Below are 18,612 nucleotides of genomic sequence, written 5' to 3'. Positions count from 1 at the left end.
ATCAGCAAGTGTTCTTAACCATTGAGTTGTGGCTCCAGCCTACAATGCCTGCTTTTGGCATGGTGTCCACTCAGGGTCCAATGTTAACAAACATTGTACTTTGTAGGTCTGGCTCTCAAGGCTCAGATCTCAATATCCTTGGGTTCTATTAACTGATTCCAGGAGAGAAAATTGGGAAAGCCATACAAAGGAAAGAAAACCAGCAAAATTCTCTCATCTTCTAGTCCCAGAACTCAAAGGGAAGAGGCCCAGCCTTCTCATGTTTGTCATATGGGGGTCTCTGTTCTCACCAGGCCTTGAATTTCCTGTCAGGTAAGACAAGTGCAGGAGAAGAGAATGACAGATAATAGTGAAATTGAGTGTGATACCAACCAGGGTGCCCCCAGGATCAGCCACAGGGCCCGGCAAGTAAAGAGAAATGCCCATCAGGAATGTCTGGGAATAAGTTCTGCCAGAGGAAGGGAGAAGACAAGAGCAGCGAACCCCAGGAAGGTCAGGTCGTGCTTAAAGGTTCCTGCCTTCACTCAGGGCAAAGGGAGACCGGGTGAGCAGAGCCCTTCATGGCATGCCAAAACCTACATTGTTCAACATCAAAACAGGTATCTTGGGAGCACGGGAAATGATTCTTATTACAAGAACAAGGCATGCATAAACCTTTGTCTCAAAAAAAAAATCTACAGAAACCTAATCCTGTACAACAGAAGACTGCTTAAGTCAATGCTACACTGGAATTGATGTTTGCCAAGCTCTGCATGGCAATCCTATGATGCATTTTGGTGTGTTTCTAGTTCATATTATAGTGGTTTCCTGATAAGTAAAACCATTTGTATATTTTTAATAATAGTAAAGAAAAATGAAATTTAAAATGTCAGTTAAGAAAAACCCTGAAAAATGTTGCTTGTTGCAATTCCAAGTCTGCTGTATAATTTAACGAAAGTCTATGGAGAATAAAATTATTAATAAAACAATAACAGACAAATTACAAGTTTTCCTTTGCGGTGCTCAGATGACCTAGTTTTTCCCAGGGAAGAGAGCCTGTACGCATAAAATTAGCCGTATTGCATTTCAATTTCATTGGTAAATACTATTTTAAGAAGGTGATTAGCAGAGAAACACAAAATTTGGAGTATTTTTTTAAATTTGGCATTTCCCCAGAATACTTATGAACTCTTGGTACTTAAAATATGTGCTACAAGGAAATGATAAATTATCACATTATTCTAAAGCAATAATAACATACAGTCCTACACTTGCTTCAGAAATGGGTCACTAAGATGGCAATACAACCAAGCTACTTCCTCATACAGATTTCTTTTCCAGCTCATGAATTTATGTGAGAGTCATTCATCAGAAGAGATTCACATCTTGTCACTATTTCTTCCTGGTCACCTACCTGGACCTCACCCCCAACACCCACCAGACCAGGTGAGTCCCCCAAGCCGGAAGCCTGGGAACACCTTCTGTCTTTGCATTGCTAAGGTTTGTCATTGCATCTCCTCAGGTTTCCTTAGACCTGAAGGTGAGCTGGGTCCTGTTTCTCTGGGACCTCGATTGTACTCCTCCCTAGAATATGCACACAGCTGCTCCTTCTCCCTGTGAGTGCTCCGACTCCAGACTGTAGTCCTCGCTAGAATATTTACTTATCTGTTCCTCCCTGTGAGTGCTAACCACAGAGCAAGGGCCGTCTCTGCTTCTGGGTTTGGGTTGCTGTTCTCTGACACTGAGACCAACAGATTTTACTTGATCTCAGGTCAGAATTGAGCCAAGCTAACTGGTTGCCTCTGATAGCCATGCACCTTGCCATTGACACTGTCACCAACTTTGAACACTTGTGTTTGGACTGGCCCGAATCAAGTCCTTGCAGTATTTAAAAACTGAACATAGCGACAATTGCTCTGTCAAGTTCATGGGAGCTATGAGGGAAAAACAAACAAACAAATAAAACAAAACAAAACAAAACCAAAAAAACTAAAGCAAAACAAAAAAGCCAAACCAAACCAAACCAGAACATGTCACCTGATTTTATCTCTTTGGGCACAGACACTGGTTCAAGTCAAGTCTTAATTTTTTTCTGCATATCTAGGCCCTATAGATTAGGCAACTTGAAGCCTGACAGCCCTGTTCCTAGACCTGTTGCATCCAGGTTGGTTCTTGAGAAAAGTCTCAGGTCCCCATGATGGTAAAGGCGAGGGTGGCATCATTTGGAAATGCCGTGAGAAGCTGAGGGGAGGGTACCTGGAGGGGGAGAGAGAGAGAGAGAGAGAGAGAGAGAGAGAGAGAGAGAGAGAGAGAGAGAGAGAGACAGAGAGAGAGAGAGAGAGAGAGAGAGAGAGAGAGAGAGAGAGAGAGAGAGAGAGAGAGAGAGAGAGAGAAACAGCCTAGGAACTGATGATGTGCAGTGGGAGAATAGCTAAGGAGCAGGCCTAAGGCCCTGCCAGGCATTCTGCTTGCCTCCTCCACTCTTACTTCTTTAATGCTGTATGAGGTAGCGAGTATATTTATGTTCATCAGAGAAGGAAAGAGGCAGTCTCAAAGGCTGAGATGTTTGTGAAAGTCACAGAGATAAGAATGTCAGAGCTGGAAATTGATCATGGTATAGGTACTCACATCTGCTAAAGCTATTCCTAAGCCCTCTGGTTCTGCAGTAGAGTAAGTGGAGTTCAGCATGGAGTAAGAGAAGAGCGTAATGGAGGTGTGCCTTAGGGTTCAGGACTTCTGAAGAAAAGTCATTCATTCATTCATTGATTCATTCATTCATTTTAGGTACCTGTGTTTTATAACAATCATGGTTTGTGATACCCCCAAATTCATACGCTGAAATCCTAACAGTCGTGACTCCAAAATGGGGCCATATTTAGAGACAGGGTCTTTACCTGCAAAGGTAGCAATGTAAACTGAAATTATTAGCATAAGCTCTAGTCTAATACTACTAACATTCTCATAGAAAGGGAAATTTGGACGTAGGTGGACTTTATTCTTTAATAAAACGAGAAAAAAAAATCAAAACTACTCTTTAAGACAATGGGTGTACAAGCCAAAGAGTGTGGTCACGAATAACCCTTTCCCTCACAGCCCCAAGAGGGAATTAACCCGGCCAGCACCACATGTTGGACTTCTGGTCTCTAAAACCACAGGAAAGCTGAAGCCCTCCAGTACTAGGTTTACTCTGCTCGCACAGCCCCAGAAAACAAGCACAGCCTGGCTGACGGGCATTCTAGAAGGAGGAATCCCTCTTCGCAATCCCATCCGCCTCCACGTCGGTTATGAGGGCGGAGTGATTCAGGGTAGGCGGCACATGGAGATGGTGCCGGATTCAGAGAGCTGCCACCTGCTCACCAGCAGATACTGCAGAGTGCGCAAGGGCGTGGCCTGCTTCTGTCTCAACGCCGTGGTTTGTGTGGCATAAGGGATCCTTAGGGCCCACGGCAGTTAGAAGCTTGGTCTTCAGGATGGCACTTTGGGAAGTGCTGTGGAATCTTTGGTAGGTGGATTCTATGTCACTGCTCTGTGCCCTTGAAAGGTGGTTTTTATGAGGACTCCTTGGTGTTTTATGGGGGGAGACAACTATTATACCAGCCCAAGCTTGGCTCTAGACTCTACTTTCTCCCCTAGGGTTAGCATTCCTTCTAGGCTCCGTCCCACAGTTTATGCCTGACTCACTATAAAAGGGGCTGTTTGCCCTCTCCTCAGTCTCTCACTCTCTTGCTCCCCTACTCTCTTTCCTTCTCTGTCTCTCCTCTCCTCAATCCCCATCCTCTCTCTCTTCATGTCTTCCTGGCCAGCCTTTACTCTCCCCCCCCCAACTCTCCTCCCCATGCCATAAGTAAACTCGATTCCATACTATATCTGTCTTATGGTTGGTACCTCAGGGGGAAGGGGAGCCTATCATAGGGCTGCTAAGGCACCCCATTCCCCCACACCATACTGTGCCTCTACCAAACATATCCTGGTTCTTTTGTTTTTTAGAAAACACAACACCTAGGGTCCATAACTTCTTTCTGTCTTTCATGAGGATGCTTCTCATTGATTTTGGACTCACTCAGGTATCCCAAAATCTTCTCATCTCTGAGACCATTCTTCTACTTAAGATCTTCTCCATAGGTTTGAGAACAGGCATCTCTTTTGGAGGGCCACCATTCAACCTATTCTGCCAACTATGTTCTATAAAGTGTTCAACTTAATCTCCATCATAGCTCCCTGCAGTCTCCATTTCTAGAAAATGAGCTGGGTTCTGACCATTGCCCAGGGCGGCGGCAGAGCTTGGATGACATTATTAATATTCGTGGCCTTCAGGCCCCAGCCTGCCCCCCACCCATGCTTTGAGTTAAGCATGATTTAAAAACATCTACAGAGAAAGATCTCACTTCAGGCTATGAGCACTGCAATACAAGGTTTACCCGTGAGCATGAAGAAAAGAACTAAGCTCCCAATTTCTTTCACAAAATACCAGCTGCAGAAGGAACAGGATCTGCTTTGCAATGACAGCTTTATATTCCTGCATTGTGCCTGTCTTCACAACAAGGATGCTCACTTCTAATATTTAACTTACAGCTGGTAAGGGAAAATAGCTTTGAACTATTTTCAAGGATTGTGCCAAATACTTAAAGATTCAAAGGCAGAGAAAATTGTCGTCGTTTTCCTCAGCAGACTTGCTCTTCCTGCTTTATTGTCTAGTTTCTCCACACTTAAGCAAAGATATTAAAAAAAAAAAACCCACTAAGTTGTATGTGTGTTCGTGTTTGTGTGTGTTTCTGTTTGTCTGTTGTGTGCTTTTGTGTATTTTGTGTGTGTTGTGTGTTTGTGTATTTGTGTGTGTGTGTGTGGTTGTGTTTATTATATGTGTGTTATGAGAATGTTTATTGTGTGTGGGTGTTGTATGGTGTGTGCATGTTTGTGTGTGAGTTGTGTGTGTTTGGTGTATATGTGTGTATGTGTGTGTGTTTACTTCTTTTCTGGAAAGCTCTCCTTTCCCACCCTTTATATTAAAAACTCAAACCAGAACCAGTGTGTATGATCATCAGTTTGGCCATCGTGGGTGTCCATTTCATGGACAGATGGGAATTAAGCAGAGTGTCAAGACTTGGCTCTCCTAACCTCAGCGGATTCAGAAAAGTGAAAAGACAGGAGACTATAGCACTCAACATACTTCTTCCCCACGTCAGCTCTGCGGCTTGGACAGATAGGGTCAGCTCTTCACGCCTCTGTCTCCTCATTGCAAAGTGAGAATTGTGTCCATCTCATGGACTCCCATGGGAGTTACATACAATGTGTGCTCAGCTCACATGGCACTGGCTACAGTCAGCGTCCCCTTTCTCCTCCCCGTCCTCTTCCTTTCTCTAGAGGTTCCTCTGTTTTGCTCTTCTATTGAGCTTTTTTTGTTGTTGGCAGACAAACTCTCCAAAGCTGTTTTGAATTCTAGGACAATCCTTGCTGCTTAGCTTTCGGCTTTTGTGATTTTTTTTTTTTACAAGTCAGCCCTTTTTCTTTGGATTCTGTCTTCTCAGTTTTCTTTACTGGCATCTTTCTGGTTTACTAACTCTAAAATGCATTTTGGGGTAAGTTTGTATGTAAACAATGGGCAACTGGAGTCCCTGGGTATCTGTTTCACAGGAGATGGGGGAAGGTGCAGGAAGGATGTGAAGGGCCAGTGATGGCTTTTAGCCTCTTTAGTCTTCAGAGCCACACCCTTCTCTATCAGCCTATGTGAGCCTGTAATGGACCCAGTTTTACTCTGTAGTGGGGCTTAGTTCACCTTTACTCTGCTCTGGATGGAAAGCTGGAAGAGGAGCTGTGAGGGCTGTGAACTTCCTGGGTCACAGTGGATATTCTAGGATGGCAGAAGGCACCAAGAGGAGCAGGCTGAGCTCCACTCCTCCAGCAGAATGACACGAATCCCAGGGTTGGTCACTGATCCGAATGTGGGGAGGGCTGCTCACAAGCATGTGTCCTCTGTGCATTCTGTTCTTGAAGTGGGGATGACAAGGAGTTGAGGTTCTCCCCAGAAACCTCTGCTCCCAGGGACACTGCAACAACCTCAACGCAGGTGAAGTCTGAGACTAAGATAACCCAAATCACAACACTAGCAGGTTCACGTCCCAGCTTCTGCTGCCATCGAGCGTCTTTGGAAGTCCATACTTTCTGACTGCGTTACCCAAGTCGCCCAGGTTCTGCCTCTGTGGTAGTGTGGTGTCTATGCATTGTGTCTGTCTTCAGATGGAGGGCTTCTCTGTGTGAGAAGCTTAGGTCTTCTCCACTTTTACCCTTTTATTTATGATTAAGGCACATGGTGCTACTTTCCTTTTATGAGGCTGACCTCTTCAGCCCTTGGCTTTTGCAGGTCTTTCAGCTATTAATGTTCTTGGTCTCATGTTGACACTCCAAGATGCTTTCTGACATGTCCTTCATGACCAACCCCTGTGTGAAGCAACTCCATAGTGCATTGAAATATGCACAATTCATTCAGCTTCCGGTCTAAGTCACAGGCCGTTTATTTTGCAGAACCATTGATGTAGGAAACGGTGATCCATTTCCCTTCCACTTTCTCTTAGTTGTTTGATAAATTCCCACTGGCTTTAAATCAGATCCAATAAAACTGTACTTGTATAAATAGACTCTCCACGGCAAAGCAGAAGAAACCCTGTCATTGACATCACAGGACAGTGTGGCTTGAAGGGACTACTGAAGGAACTCTCTGTTGGAAATCACGGCACACATGCCACACGGCCTTGAAATTCTTTGAACAGTCGGCATTCATCAGGTGCAGTCTCTTGGCTGCCAGAGGATCTTAGACAACTGGATGAAGAAGGTTTGGGAAAGAACAACTCAGAAAGTATCCTAAATGAAGGACTGTCAGTGGGCAGGGATTCCATTAAGTGGAAGCGCCCTATCAATGCCTTATCACCTGTGTGTGCTCCATGACTGTGAGACATCATCCCGACTCTGTGCACCCGACTCTCTTCTGTCCCCCTTTGCTGCCTTTGGAGACCTCCATAGGCTGCTCCTGAAGATGAAATTTCTAGTCAAGAGCTCAGATCTGCATGGATCATTGGACATCTACAAAGTCTATGGGGGAAAACCCAGCAGGGCAGAGTGAGTTCAGACCAATCAACATGCTGCTCTTCTTGCAGCCTTCCCTACCGACTAGCTTCTCTTGAATGCTACATGAGACTGCCAGGACAACAGGCTTCCTTCTCCCAAGCAGCATGAGATGACATCTTTCTTTTATTCCTCACATAACACAAGGATACAGGAAGACACACTGATTGGAGCACACAACAGAATTTGTTTCTTTGTATAAATAAAGCGCTCTCTGTACGAACCCCCTCTGGTCTAGGGATCATTGTTTCCTTTCTTAATCCGGATACTTTGTTACCCAGGCCTGTTTGCTACAACAAACCACATCCACAGTACGATTCAATTTCCTCCACTCTCTCTTCTCACCAACGCCCTTCATAAAAAGCTGGCTATTTTAACACCTTAGTATGTGCAGCAAAACTAGGTGGTTTGCAAATTAGAGTTTTATATGAAAGCATTTATAGCTATTTTCCTTCTAAACTGCTACATTTTTTGGTAGCTCAAAATATTCTGTTTCTTCAACAAATGTACAAATTAAAATAGGATTTACTCTCATTCTAATGCTTTGCTTGCTTCTAAATTAGCAGTTTTAAAATGCTGTTCTTATAGACACAGGCATACTTTCTCTTCTGTTTTATTCCCACATGGTCACAACCTTTGCTTTATTGTGACAGGGCTGAATTAAGTCTCCAGCTTTCAGCTGAAGTCACATTGCCCATGCCACATACTACAGAGGCCACTTTAAAGTTGTTCGTTTCCTTCATGGCAATTTTGACTGCGTGAAAAATATCCCACCAAATTTAATATGTCCATAATAACAGCCAGGTTTTATTTATTTATTTTTATTTTCCACGTTTTGATAGTATGCAAAAATAGTGGGTTTCATTATGACATTTTCAAGCATGCATCTTTGTTTACTTTCCTCCCAGACTTCCCTTCCAATCTCTTACTTTCCTTCCCCTCCTCCCCCCAGTAGTCCCCATCTTTTCCTACACCCACACCAGGTTTTAAAATTGTCTTGATTTAATCAAAAGCTGATATATAAATGTCCATATGTTATAATCTCTCTCAGACATGACCATCGTGGTATTTAACAAGGTAAAGGGAACACGTGTTTTGAGCCAGCAACTAAGCTAACTGTGTTATGCCTACAGACCTAGGCCTGAGGAGGAGGCTCTTCCAAAGCAGCAGTGTGGGATGCTGGCTCTGCTTCTTGTCTTTATTCTCCGGCTGGTTCTTGGCCTCCTCACAGATATTCAGAGTCACTGGATGGCTTTGAGTTCCTTCCTTCCTTCCTTCCTTCCTTCCTTCCTTCCTTCCTTCCTTCCTCCTTCCTTTTTTCCTTCCTTTCTCCTTTTCTTCCTTCTTTCTCCTCCATCATCGCCCTCTTCCTTCTCCTCTTCATCTGTTTCTTTGACCTGGTCTTAAGTAGCACAGGTTGGCCTCAAACTTGCCAAGTAGTTCAGGATGGTCTTGAACTTCTGGTCTTCCTGTCTCCACTTCCTGAGTTCTGAGATTACAGGTGTATCGCCCCACCCACTCTACAGAGAGGTAGGCCCAGCTGGTTGTGGGTGGTACCATCCCTGGGCAGGTGGTCTAGGTTGTATATGGAAGTTGGCTGAGCACTGACCAGCGAGAGTGAGCATTCCTCAGAGTGAAAGTGGAATTCCTCTGTGCTTTCTGCTTCAGTTCCCACTTACGTTCTGCCCTGATTTCTCTCAGTGATGGCCCGTGACATGGAAGTATAAGCTAAATAAACCCCTCCGCACAAGCCACTTTTGGGCATGGGCTTTATCGTAACCACAGAAAGCAAACTACACCTTCCTTGCAGTCTAGGCTAGTCTCAGATTTACCATGTTCCTGCCTCCCTCCTGGGTGTTGGGATTATAGGCACACACCACCTGGCTTCCATGCAGCTCCCAGAAGAGTTCAACCTCACGAACACTTTGACTTTGAGCTTCTACAGCCAGAATACATCTCTGCTGTGGTGTGTGCCACCCAGTCTGAGGTTTATGAAAGTTCCAGTAAATGAACATTTGAGAAATGCTCTGTATCAAAGCCTGAGGGGGGAATTGAGGTGCCTATTGTTCATCAGTACTGTATATCTGAGTAGGATGGGTCAGATACCAATAATTAATTATACCATATTGTGAATAAACAAGTGACGTGGTTTTGAGTCTTTAAGGCATTTAGAAGGATTAGCTGTGGTAACGATGCAATAAACAAGTCAGTCCTCTTGACACTTGGTAGACAATGTGGGAGAACACTACTATTATTCTGCTAACAGGACGTAGTTTTGAACTGACTCCTAATGACCTATGGTTACACCCAAAGACTGGAGTGTGTCTCATCATTTGGTTTCTTCACCAAATGTCAATTTGCATAGAGAATCCCAGACCTTTCAAGGTGCAGAGAAAATGAGACGGTGCAGTTCTTGGCCCTCTGTGGGACATCCATGTCAGACCCTCTTCACCCAAGACTGAGGGATCATGGCTGAAGGAGGTGGGGAGGTATGTAGGAGGCCAAGGTTGGTAAAAGACTACAAGGACAGCTGCACATATGAACTCACAGTGCTTGTGATGGCATGCGCAAGGCCTGTGTAAGTTTAGTTGAGACTCTCCTGGCAGGGAGAGGCGAGATGGGAGAGGGCAGGAAGTTTGGAGAGTTGGGTTTCTTTAACTGTGTGATTCCTCTCGGGTCCACCTTTGTCCAGTGGATGACCACACACCTAAGTGTCCATGGGCAGTCTGGGTTGGACTAAATGAAGACACAAAGTTGGGTAGGTAGAGAAGGAAGTGTGGACCTCAGAGGATTTTTAAGAAGGGGAATATGATGTAAATACACTGTATAAAATTCTCAATGAATGAATTAAAAAAAAAAAAACCTTCACCAAGCACATGAATCTAATGACACATGGGGTATTGAAACAAAATTTGGAAAAGACACAAGCAATCTAGTATTCGGCTGAACAGAAAGCAATCTCTAAGGAGGACCTGTAGGAACACACAAATGGGACGGACATTCAGCTGCATCAAAGGTTTTTCCAAAACCAAAGTTCCTGCCAGCTGTACAACTTCACCATATTCCTTGGCCATTTGTTTTTTGCCAAGTACGAACTTGCAGAGCCAAACCCGACACACCTGCATTCAGTTAAAAGGATTGCATTGTTTTCAAGATATTTACTCCGTAGCATACTTTACCGTATGCAATTTTAATTGTTAACAGTTTGAATCTTTGCTGATTTTTTTCCTAACTATAATTTCCATTACAAACCAGACAGTCTTTTACTTCTTCGGACACACCTCCTTCAAGAAGCATAAAGAAGGGCAATGGGCTAAAGCGCACAGTCCCACCGTGAAGATCACTCTCCTTGGCATTTAAATGATGTACTCGAGTGTGTTTAGTGCGCAGTTCAGTGGCACAGGCGAGAAAGAGTAAAGCTCACCCTTCACCCTCCTCACATTCTTCTGAAACAGCAACCATTCTGCTTCTTATACGCCTTGCCAAAATGTTTCAGCTGAAGTTTATTTATTTATTTATTTATTTATTTATTTATTTATTTAACTTGAGATGTTGGAGACTTGTATACAGTTGTCTAAGACAATGACAAGAGCAGAGGAGGAGAGTATGTGGACAGAAGAAAACTACACAGAACCCTGGAGCAGCCCTAAGTAGATCCTTATGATGATACACAATGGGTTTAAATGGTTTCAGGTTGAAATGGGAAGGTCTTCATATTTTCCTTCAAAATTAGGAAATACCATATTTTAAATCTAACCTCAGAAGCCATTCAGACTTTAAAGCATGCGTGGGAAAAAATCTTAAAATCCAAGATCATTTGTCCCGAAGTTGTATTGCCGTGCCGTCTTCAGGCAATATATAGAAATGCAGGTATGTGCTTGTGAATTTAAAACTTTAGGGTAAGTCCTGGGGATGGCTCAGTGGGTAAGAGCTCTTACATTGCAAGCCCTAGGAACTGAGTCCAAAAGCCCAGAACACTCTCTCTCTTTCTCTCTCTCACACACACACACACACACACCTTGGCCTCACTGTGGGAATCAGGCATCACTGTTGTGGGAGGCAGACACAGGCCCTTGATGACCTTGCTGGCAAGGGCACTAGCCTAGCTCCAGCTTCAGAGTGACTCTGTTTTGAGGGAATAAGTAGTGTGGAAAACTGTAGAACAAGACAGATGTGCTCTTCTTGCCTCTGCGTGTTCCACTGCGACTTGCACAGCTTAGTCCTGGAAACATGACTAGGTGGTAAGGGATCGGAGAAAGCACAGACACACTTATAGAGAATAGCTGGGATGAGGTAGGCTGAGCATGCTCAGATGGTGAGACGTGAACTGTACAACAACCTGGAACCCCATCCTGTTTACTATGTTTAGACGGCTAAGGAGGGGCTTGCGAGTGGTAGGAGGTCTTTGTAGGGCATCAGTCTCAGGTTGTCAAGTCAGAAGAAGGGAGCTGCAATTGCCCAGTTTTCACACTGGTCACTTGTGAATAAATACTAATACTTACACTGTCAACATTTGAATTTAGGCCAGGGGAAAGCTTTGCCATCCCCGAGCCTCAACAAGATGGGTGAAGGCTCTGCATTACCACGAATCTCAGGCCATGCCCATGACAGCCATTCAGGTTCACTGAGGACTTCATCTGCATTCATTTACACATTTGCTTAAGGCTTCCTCTGCTCCGTACAGTGAACAAATGAGCACATGCCTCACACACATGCTCACACACATCACACACGGACGCCGTGGACACACATCACACACGGACGCCGTGGACACACATCACGAACAGAGTGATTAACTTTAGGGTAGTGTTAGTTACAAAGAGATCAATTAAAATCACTTTAAAGAGAATTTCATGCATTCATGCGAGGTATTTTGATTATATGCATTCCTACTAATTCATTTCAGATCCAACACCTGTTTCCTTACATCTCTTAACTCCTGTCCCCCTCCCCCTGCCCCCTTTCATGGGTTACCATGATTGCACTTTGTGCTACCCATGTATTCATGAATGTGAGGTCATCTACTTGAGCTTGCTTGACCTTGACCTATGAGTGCCCTCACTCTTAAAGAAGACTGACTCTGCCTTCCCCATAAGCCATTGACTCTTGACAGCTTCTCTGCTATGGGTGGGGGCTATGCTGCCTAGTTTGATCTAGTGTAGGTCTTGTCTTGTGCATCTGTCCTATTGTTTCCAGAAGATGTTGTTTTGTCCCACTCCTCCCCAACCTCTGGCTCTTACAGTCTTTATGCCCCATATTCTAGAATGGTCTCTGAGCCTTGTGAATGGGGTACGATACAGATATCCTATTTGTGGCCATGTATACTATATACTCTGACCAGTTGTGAGTTCCTGTGCTAATCATTGTCTACTGTACAAAGAAACTTCTCTGATGAGGGAGGCCTGAGAGCTACATTAATCCACGGATAGCCCAGATCCCTAACTTGGGTAGGTAATTCCCATCTTGGAAGAGATGACAGAAATGTTTTAAGAGCCAGAGGTGGCATGGGCCAGAGAGGCTTGAGCAAAACTGCCTTCTGGTCTTGCAAGGCTACAGCTCTCACAGACTCAGAGCTGCTGTGTCTGACACACAAGGACTTCCCAGGATCAAGCAAACATGGAAGCATGGGATGGTAACATGTTCATGAGCCCCCGCCCTTAACTGAGGAGCTACGGTTAGTTGATGACTGTAGGAGAGAGAAAGTCAGTTCTCTTTAGGCGTATGGTTCCTGGTAAGTCAAACACGCTACAGTGGATGGATCCAGGCAGAAGTAAACAAACAGTATAAACTGGAGTTGATAGATTACTAAGTGAAAAAAAAAAAAAGAGCCAAGGAAAGGAGTTGGGGGTAAATATGATCAAAATACTATGAAATTCTCAATTAAGAAAGATGTTTATTAAAAGGAATATTATATGCCCTATATTATATTAGAATATGCTTATAATCCCTGCACTCAGGGGTTGCGGCATAAGAATTGTAAGTTCGAGGATAGCCTGGGCAACCTAATAAGATCCTGTCTACAACAACAACAATAATAAAATAACCAGAGAAAGAAAATATTACATAATAATTAAAAATGTCTGCAAAGAGTGCTTAATGACCTGTCTTATGGTAGTTTTTTGAAACAAAGCAGAAGTGGGCCATGGAACTATATGTGAAGAATGTCCTTCACACAGGAGAAACACGGGAAGGAAGGCAAGGCTAATTTATGCCAAGAAATAATTTTTTGAGATATAAGATACTTTTTTTTTTCAAATTTTCTAGGTACAAAATGGAATAGCAGTGCTCAGTGAAATGTACTGAAAGCTATAGGTTTGGACTGAGTGCTAAGCCTCCTCAGATCAAACCAAAATGGGGTCTCTCATACAAAAGGCACATGTCACCATGCCGAAAAATAAAATAAAATAAAATAAAATAAAATAAAATAAAATAAAATAAAAAAGGCATCTCTCTGACATCTGGGAAATCATGGGAGCTCATGGGCCATCCCCAGTCAGGTCAGAAGGCTCCTTCTACATTATTCCTTGAAACCAGAACTGTGGCCCTGTGGTCAGGAGCACTTGCTATTCTTACAGAGGACTGGACTTCACAGCGGCACCCACACTAGATGGCTTATAGCCCCTTGTAACTCCAGCTCTAGAGGATTACGCCCTCTTCTGCTCTTCTAGGATCTCCTACATGTGAACATACATACACACAGATATACACATAACTTTTTTTTTAATCTATGAAAACAAAGTGACTTTAAAATGGTGTGCTTGCTCTTCTCTCTCTTTCTGAGTTCGTGAGCTGTTTTGTGTATTTCCCAGCACTCTACCTGCACTACCCGAGCTGCAGAGCCATGTTCACTTAAACTGTCCTGGTTCTCAGGGTGGCCTCATTCCAGATTTGCTAAACTCTGTTGAGGCTGGAGGTTAAATTGAGTGGAGAGCGTGACCCTAGCTCACCTAAGATGCTTTACTCTGCTTCCCACCCCACAGAAGACGCAAAGTCAGCTCTGAAAGAACCCAAACCCTATGTGCAGTTTCCCCTGTCAGAAATGTTCTTTTTATCAGCATTTAACATTAGGATTTTGTCAAACTCATGTTTAACTTTAAGATTTCCTTCACAGCATTTCTCTGGAGAGCCAGTGGGCCACCAGTAACCATGGCAGCAATGCACCAGACCTGCTCCTCAGGGTCAAAGAAGGCACTGTTGGTCCCTGGCTGGTCATGAGGAGGGAAATAGAGTTGTCAAGCATAAAATAGTTAAATGACAGCATAAAAATTCAGGTCAGCTGCTAATATATCAACTGTTTTTCTGAAATACCGAATCTTTAATTCAAATCTTAAGCGCTAATAAAAGTGGGCATGAATTGCCTACCTCACCCACATCTCTTCAGAATTCAATCACTATCAGCAATCCCCAGGGAATGGAGAAGGAAATAAAGAAGCACATTTCCCCGAGTTTAAGAGATTCAATAGACACGGAAGGGAACATCACTTACTTGTGTATGCATAGACTAGGAATAAGCAGGAGATCGGAGGATCAAAAGCTTCAGGCTCTGATGAGGAGGAAAGCCCCCTGTTTAGCCAGGGGTGAGAAAGCTGCACCCTGCCAGAGGGCTTTAAATGCGCAGAGCGAGCACAAATCAAAACTTCACCACCTACACCTAAGCATGAATCCTAAACATAGCTTTGCCCTTCCTGACTGACCCTTTCTCTGTTATCCAGCTAGAAAGCTACCGTGTTGGATTTCTTCATATTCTTAGGAGAGGTAAGGGAAGACCCTGGTTTTCTGTGCTTTCTGCTTTCCTCAGTGTGTGTGAGCAAGTCCACAGAGAAGGAGAAGGTGCAGACGACTAGCTGAGGGATACGTCAAGCAGACTTGGTTTCTCTCTTTTCTTTTTTCTTCTTCTTGTTGTTTTGCTGTTGAAGCTGTGTTCTGAGTTCTGGGAAGGACATATTGTATGTTATGCTCTATTTTTAGATGTTTATAAATGGACCAGTTATCTTGCAAAGTGATAAATAGGACTCTGCTCCTGGTAAGGGAGAGCCAGTAAAACATACAAACAAAAAAATAAACAAACCCACCAACCCACCAACCCACCAACCCACCAACCCACCAACCCACCAACCCACCAACCCACCAACCCACCAACCAACCAACCCACCAACCCCAAACCAGGACAGAAGACATGTCTCAGAGGTCAAGAGCGTGGCTGCTCCTTCAGGGGACCCAGCTTTAGTTCTCAGCACCCATATCATGGCTCACAGCTGTCAGTAACTCAAGTTTCAGGGGATCGCATGCCTCTCCTGGCCTTCAAGGGCACCGGCGTGTCAGTGGGGCTCAGACAACCATACAGGCAAAACTCATTCCAGTAAAAAAGTAAAGTAAAGAGAAACAACAAACAAACAAACAAATCAAACCAAAGCAAAGATTCTTTCTGCTGTTTTAGAACAGCAGACCCAACAGCTTTGCTGTTTATTATTCTGACTGGATACAAATTTGATTTTGAAGTTGCAATTTGTTATTGCTTTAAAATGACCTTTATTAAAATGGCATTCAAATAAATCACTTAGTTTCAAAAACGATTTCCAAGCTCATGGGCATGCTCATGACCAGAGGCAGCGTTTGGGATACTGAAAGAGCCTGGTTCTGTGTTTGTCCCTTTATGTAATGAATCAAAACCTTGATGGTTACTTAGCATATGTACACTCAAATTGGTCATGCACACTTGGCAATATTCCATATTTGATAATAATAGCAGTGGAACACTTGTCATTTACATACATGCATATATACACAAATACATACATACCGAACACATGTATGTGTATGTATATTGTATGTATGCATATATATGCATTCATACCATACCTGTACACACACACACACACACACACACACACACACACAGAATGTGCTTGTACCTGTGCACATGCATATGCCATGGCTTAGATATGGAGGTCATAGAACAACTTGTGGAGTCAGCTTTTAATTTGTACCACGTGGATTCTGGACACTGAACTCACCCCTGTCATCTGGCTTGGTGGCAGGACCCTTAGCCACAGAGACATCTTTAAGACCCCTGTTATTATTTTTAATGATGTGTAATAACTCTGCATGCCCCTTTGCTTTCATATGCTGTTTGGTTTCTCTTTCATATTCTTACATGGCTTTCATTTCCAGCCTTATTTTGCAAATGGGAGAAACTGGTACCCAGCAAGGTCAAACATCTCACCCCAAGTCATCTGCTTAGAGGATGCAAAAGCCTGCAGAATTAGCTTGCTTCCACTGTGTCCATTAAGCTAGCTCAAAATGAGAGAGACGTTGAGTGGGAGCCCCAGAGATGAGGGAAGGATGGGTCTCCAAGGCTGTGCTAGTTTTGATCAGATTCTGTGGAAGCAGGGTACCAGTGCGCACTAAGGCTCAGGATGCTTTGCCTTACTTGGTATCTACTGAAGCTTTCCAGGCATCAGTGGACAATCAGAACAGTGCAGTGCGTACCATGGAACACCTGTGGGGGACGGGCAGACTCAAGCATGCCCTCTGTGTTTTGAACCCTGCACATTCCTTCTCTGTCCCTTCTGATGTCCCCTTATCTTTGCCACTTGGCTGACAGGCTGACATCTGAAAGCTCATTGTGTTGTGGAATACTGCCTTCCCCCCTCCCCCCTCTTTTCTTTTGGTTTTGGTTGTCTTACCACCCAAGATCAGACTTCATTACTGAACACTCTAATACCAACTAAATATTTCTCGTTTTTAGACTTTTTTTTTTCTACTTGAATTCAGCCTGAACCCATAACACCATCTAATTAATTTTCTTGAGACACTTTGATCATATAACCACCCTGATCTCAAAATGTTAGGAACCCATCTGGCCTGTCGGACAAAGCAAAGCCCTTCTGCACAGCACACACGGTGGTGACGGTTGTGGACCAACTCTGTAGAAATGCGTCTACATGTTTGCTTCCAAAAGTTTTTTTGTTCACACCCTTTAAGGCAATAAGAGAAATATCTCCTTTCTTCTCTACTAAGCCAGTCATCCCAAATCTCAGGGTTGAAATGAACCTTTACTCTCAAGATGTGCCCTCCCACTCAGGCACTTAATGATCTGGCCCGGGAACTCTCTTCTCCTTCATCTCCAATCACATCAAGAGAAGCTGAAGACAGAGAATGCAGGTGAGGGCACGGGACTGATAGGAGACTTAGAACCAACATGGCTGTCCTGTGAGCGACTGTAAGGACAAGTGCCTCTGTGGCTTTAATGGACAAGGAGTCTGGCGAAATTCTAGAACCAGTCTGAAGTTACAGAAAATAAAGGTTACCACCGGGAGAGGCAGGAACAACAGGGATTCCTGTCATGCAATGACCTGTCTTAGCCAGCACTGACACAGCTGCTGGTGTTTCTTCATGGCAGTTGTTCGAGGATCCGTATCTCTGAGAATGTAGTATGATCCCTGCTCCTCAGCACCTCAGGGAAAGGGTCACTTTGAAGTCTGAACAGCCCAGAATTCCTTTCAAACATGGAAGGCTCGAAGCTGGAAACACACCTCTTGTAATAGGTTCATAAAATTTCTACTTGGGCCGTTTCCCCACCAGGTCCAAGAGACATGGCCACTTTAGTTCACACCATTGTTCACAGAACTTTTGATGGGGATTATTTTTTTTAATCAAATCCCACAGTTCCCCCCATCATTAGTGACATTTTACAACACACGTATATCACATACCATGTCAGCCACAGTCTGTCTCCAGCACCGTAAGTCCTGGAGTCATGCCTTATAATTTTGAAGTTTCTGAACCATATATAATATCAAGGACATGGTGTTTGTAACTAAACAATATGCGGGAAGAAACTCATGGTAATGGCATTTGGCTGCAGTTGAAAGCTTAGCTTTTAATGTTTCTGAAGATCTGAAAGATACTCGGGTTTTGTTTTCTCCAAGGGTCCTTCACAGTTAACTGCATAATGCCCAATTAGGAATCGTAGAAGAATTAAGGGTTGAGAAAACCCAGCCTCTATTGGAATCTTTGATTCTGCGGGCCGTACTTTCCCCAAACCAGTTTTTACACAAGCAAACTCCCCGTGGGATAGATGGAGCTGATTGTCAAAACTTTTGAGTTTGCCTTGCAAAACCGCAGACCCATTCCAGCAAATGCTGCAGTTTAAGATGTTTAAAAGTCTACAATTGTAGCTGATTTTGTTCATTACTTGAGCAGGAGAGAGAGAGAGAAAAAAAATACCACAACCCTTTTTTTTTTTCTTTTTCCTTCAGGTTTTAAATGAACTGAGATTTTAATATTTATTTTCTAACTTTTGTAGCATGTTAAGCACGATGTTTTTCTTTCTCAAAGGTGGGGGAATCCGAAATCATGAAAAATATCTTGATCAAAAAAAACGGGAGACAAGGACAGTTATCATTTGTCGCTTGCGAGCAGGGAGTACAAGGGAAGCCTTGTTTAGTCTCCCTGCACTGTGGTCAGGGTATGACAGGCTACCCTGCCAGCCACAGAGACAAATTTGCCAGAGCT

The 18,612-nt window shown here is 43.7% G+C and overlaps 1 protein-coding gene across 4 annotated transcripts in view; it reads left to right on the top strand.

Annotated features, from left to right (window-relative positions):
* The window catches only part of LOC110299637 (uncharacterized), an 86,165-nt gene that overhangs the window by 19,592 nt on the left and 47,961 nt on the right, over positions 1-18,612 (top strand). For all 4 annotated transcript variants that reach the window (XR_015048750.1, XR_015048749.1, XR_015048748.1 and 1 more), the window contains exon 3: positions 1,321-1,425. Coding sequence is in view for 1 of the 4 variants with exons in the window: in XM_085844370.1 (XP_085700496.1) it covers positions 1,321-1,425 (105 nt within the window). In the remaining 3 variants the exon portion in view is untranslated. The remainder of the gene's footprint in view (positions 1-1,320; positions 1,426-18,612) is intronic.

Source organism: Mus caroli, unplaced genomic scaffold, assembly GCF_978045245.1.
Source record: "Mus caroli unplaced genomic scaffold, Mus_caroli_1 scaffold_10, whole genome shotgun sequence".
Lineage (NCBI taxonomy): Eukaryota > Metazoa > Chordata > Mammalia > Rodentia > Muridae > Mus > Mus caroli.
The sequence above is the reverse complement of the archived record's forward strand: the minus strand, read 5'-3'. Positions and strand labels throughout refer to the sequence as shown.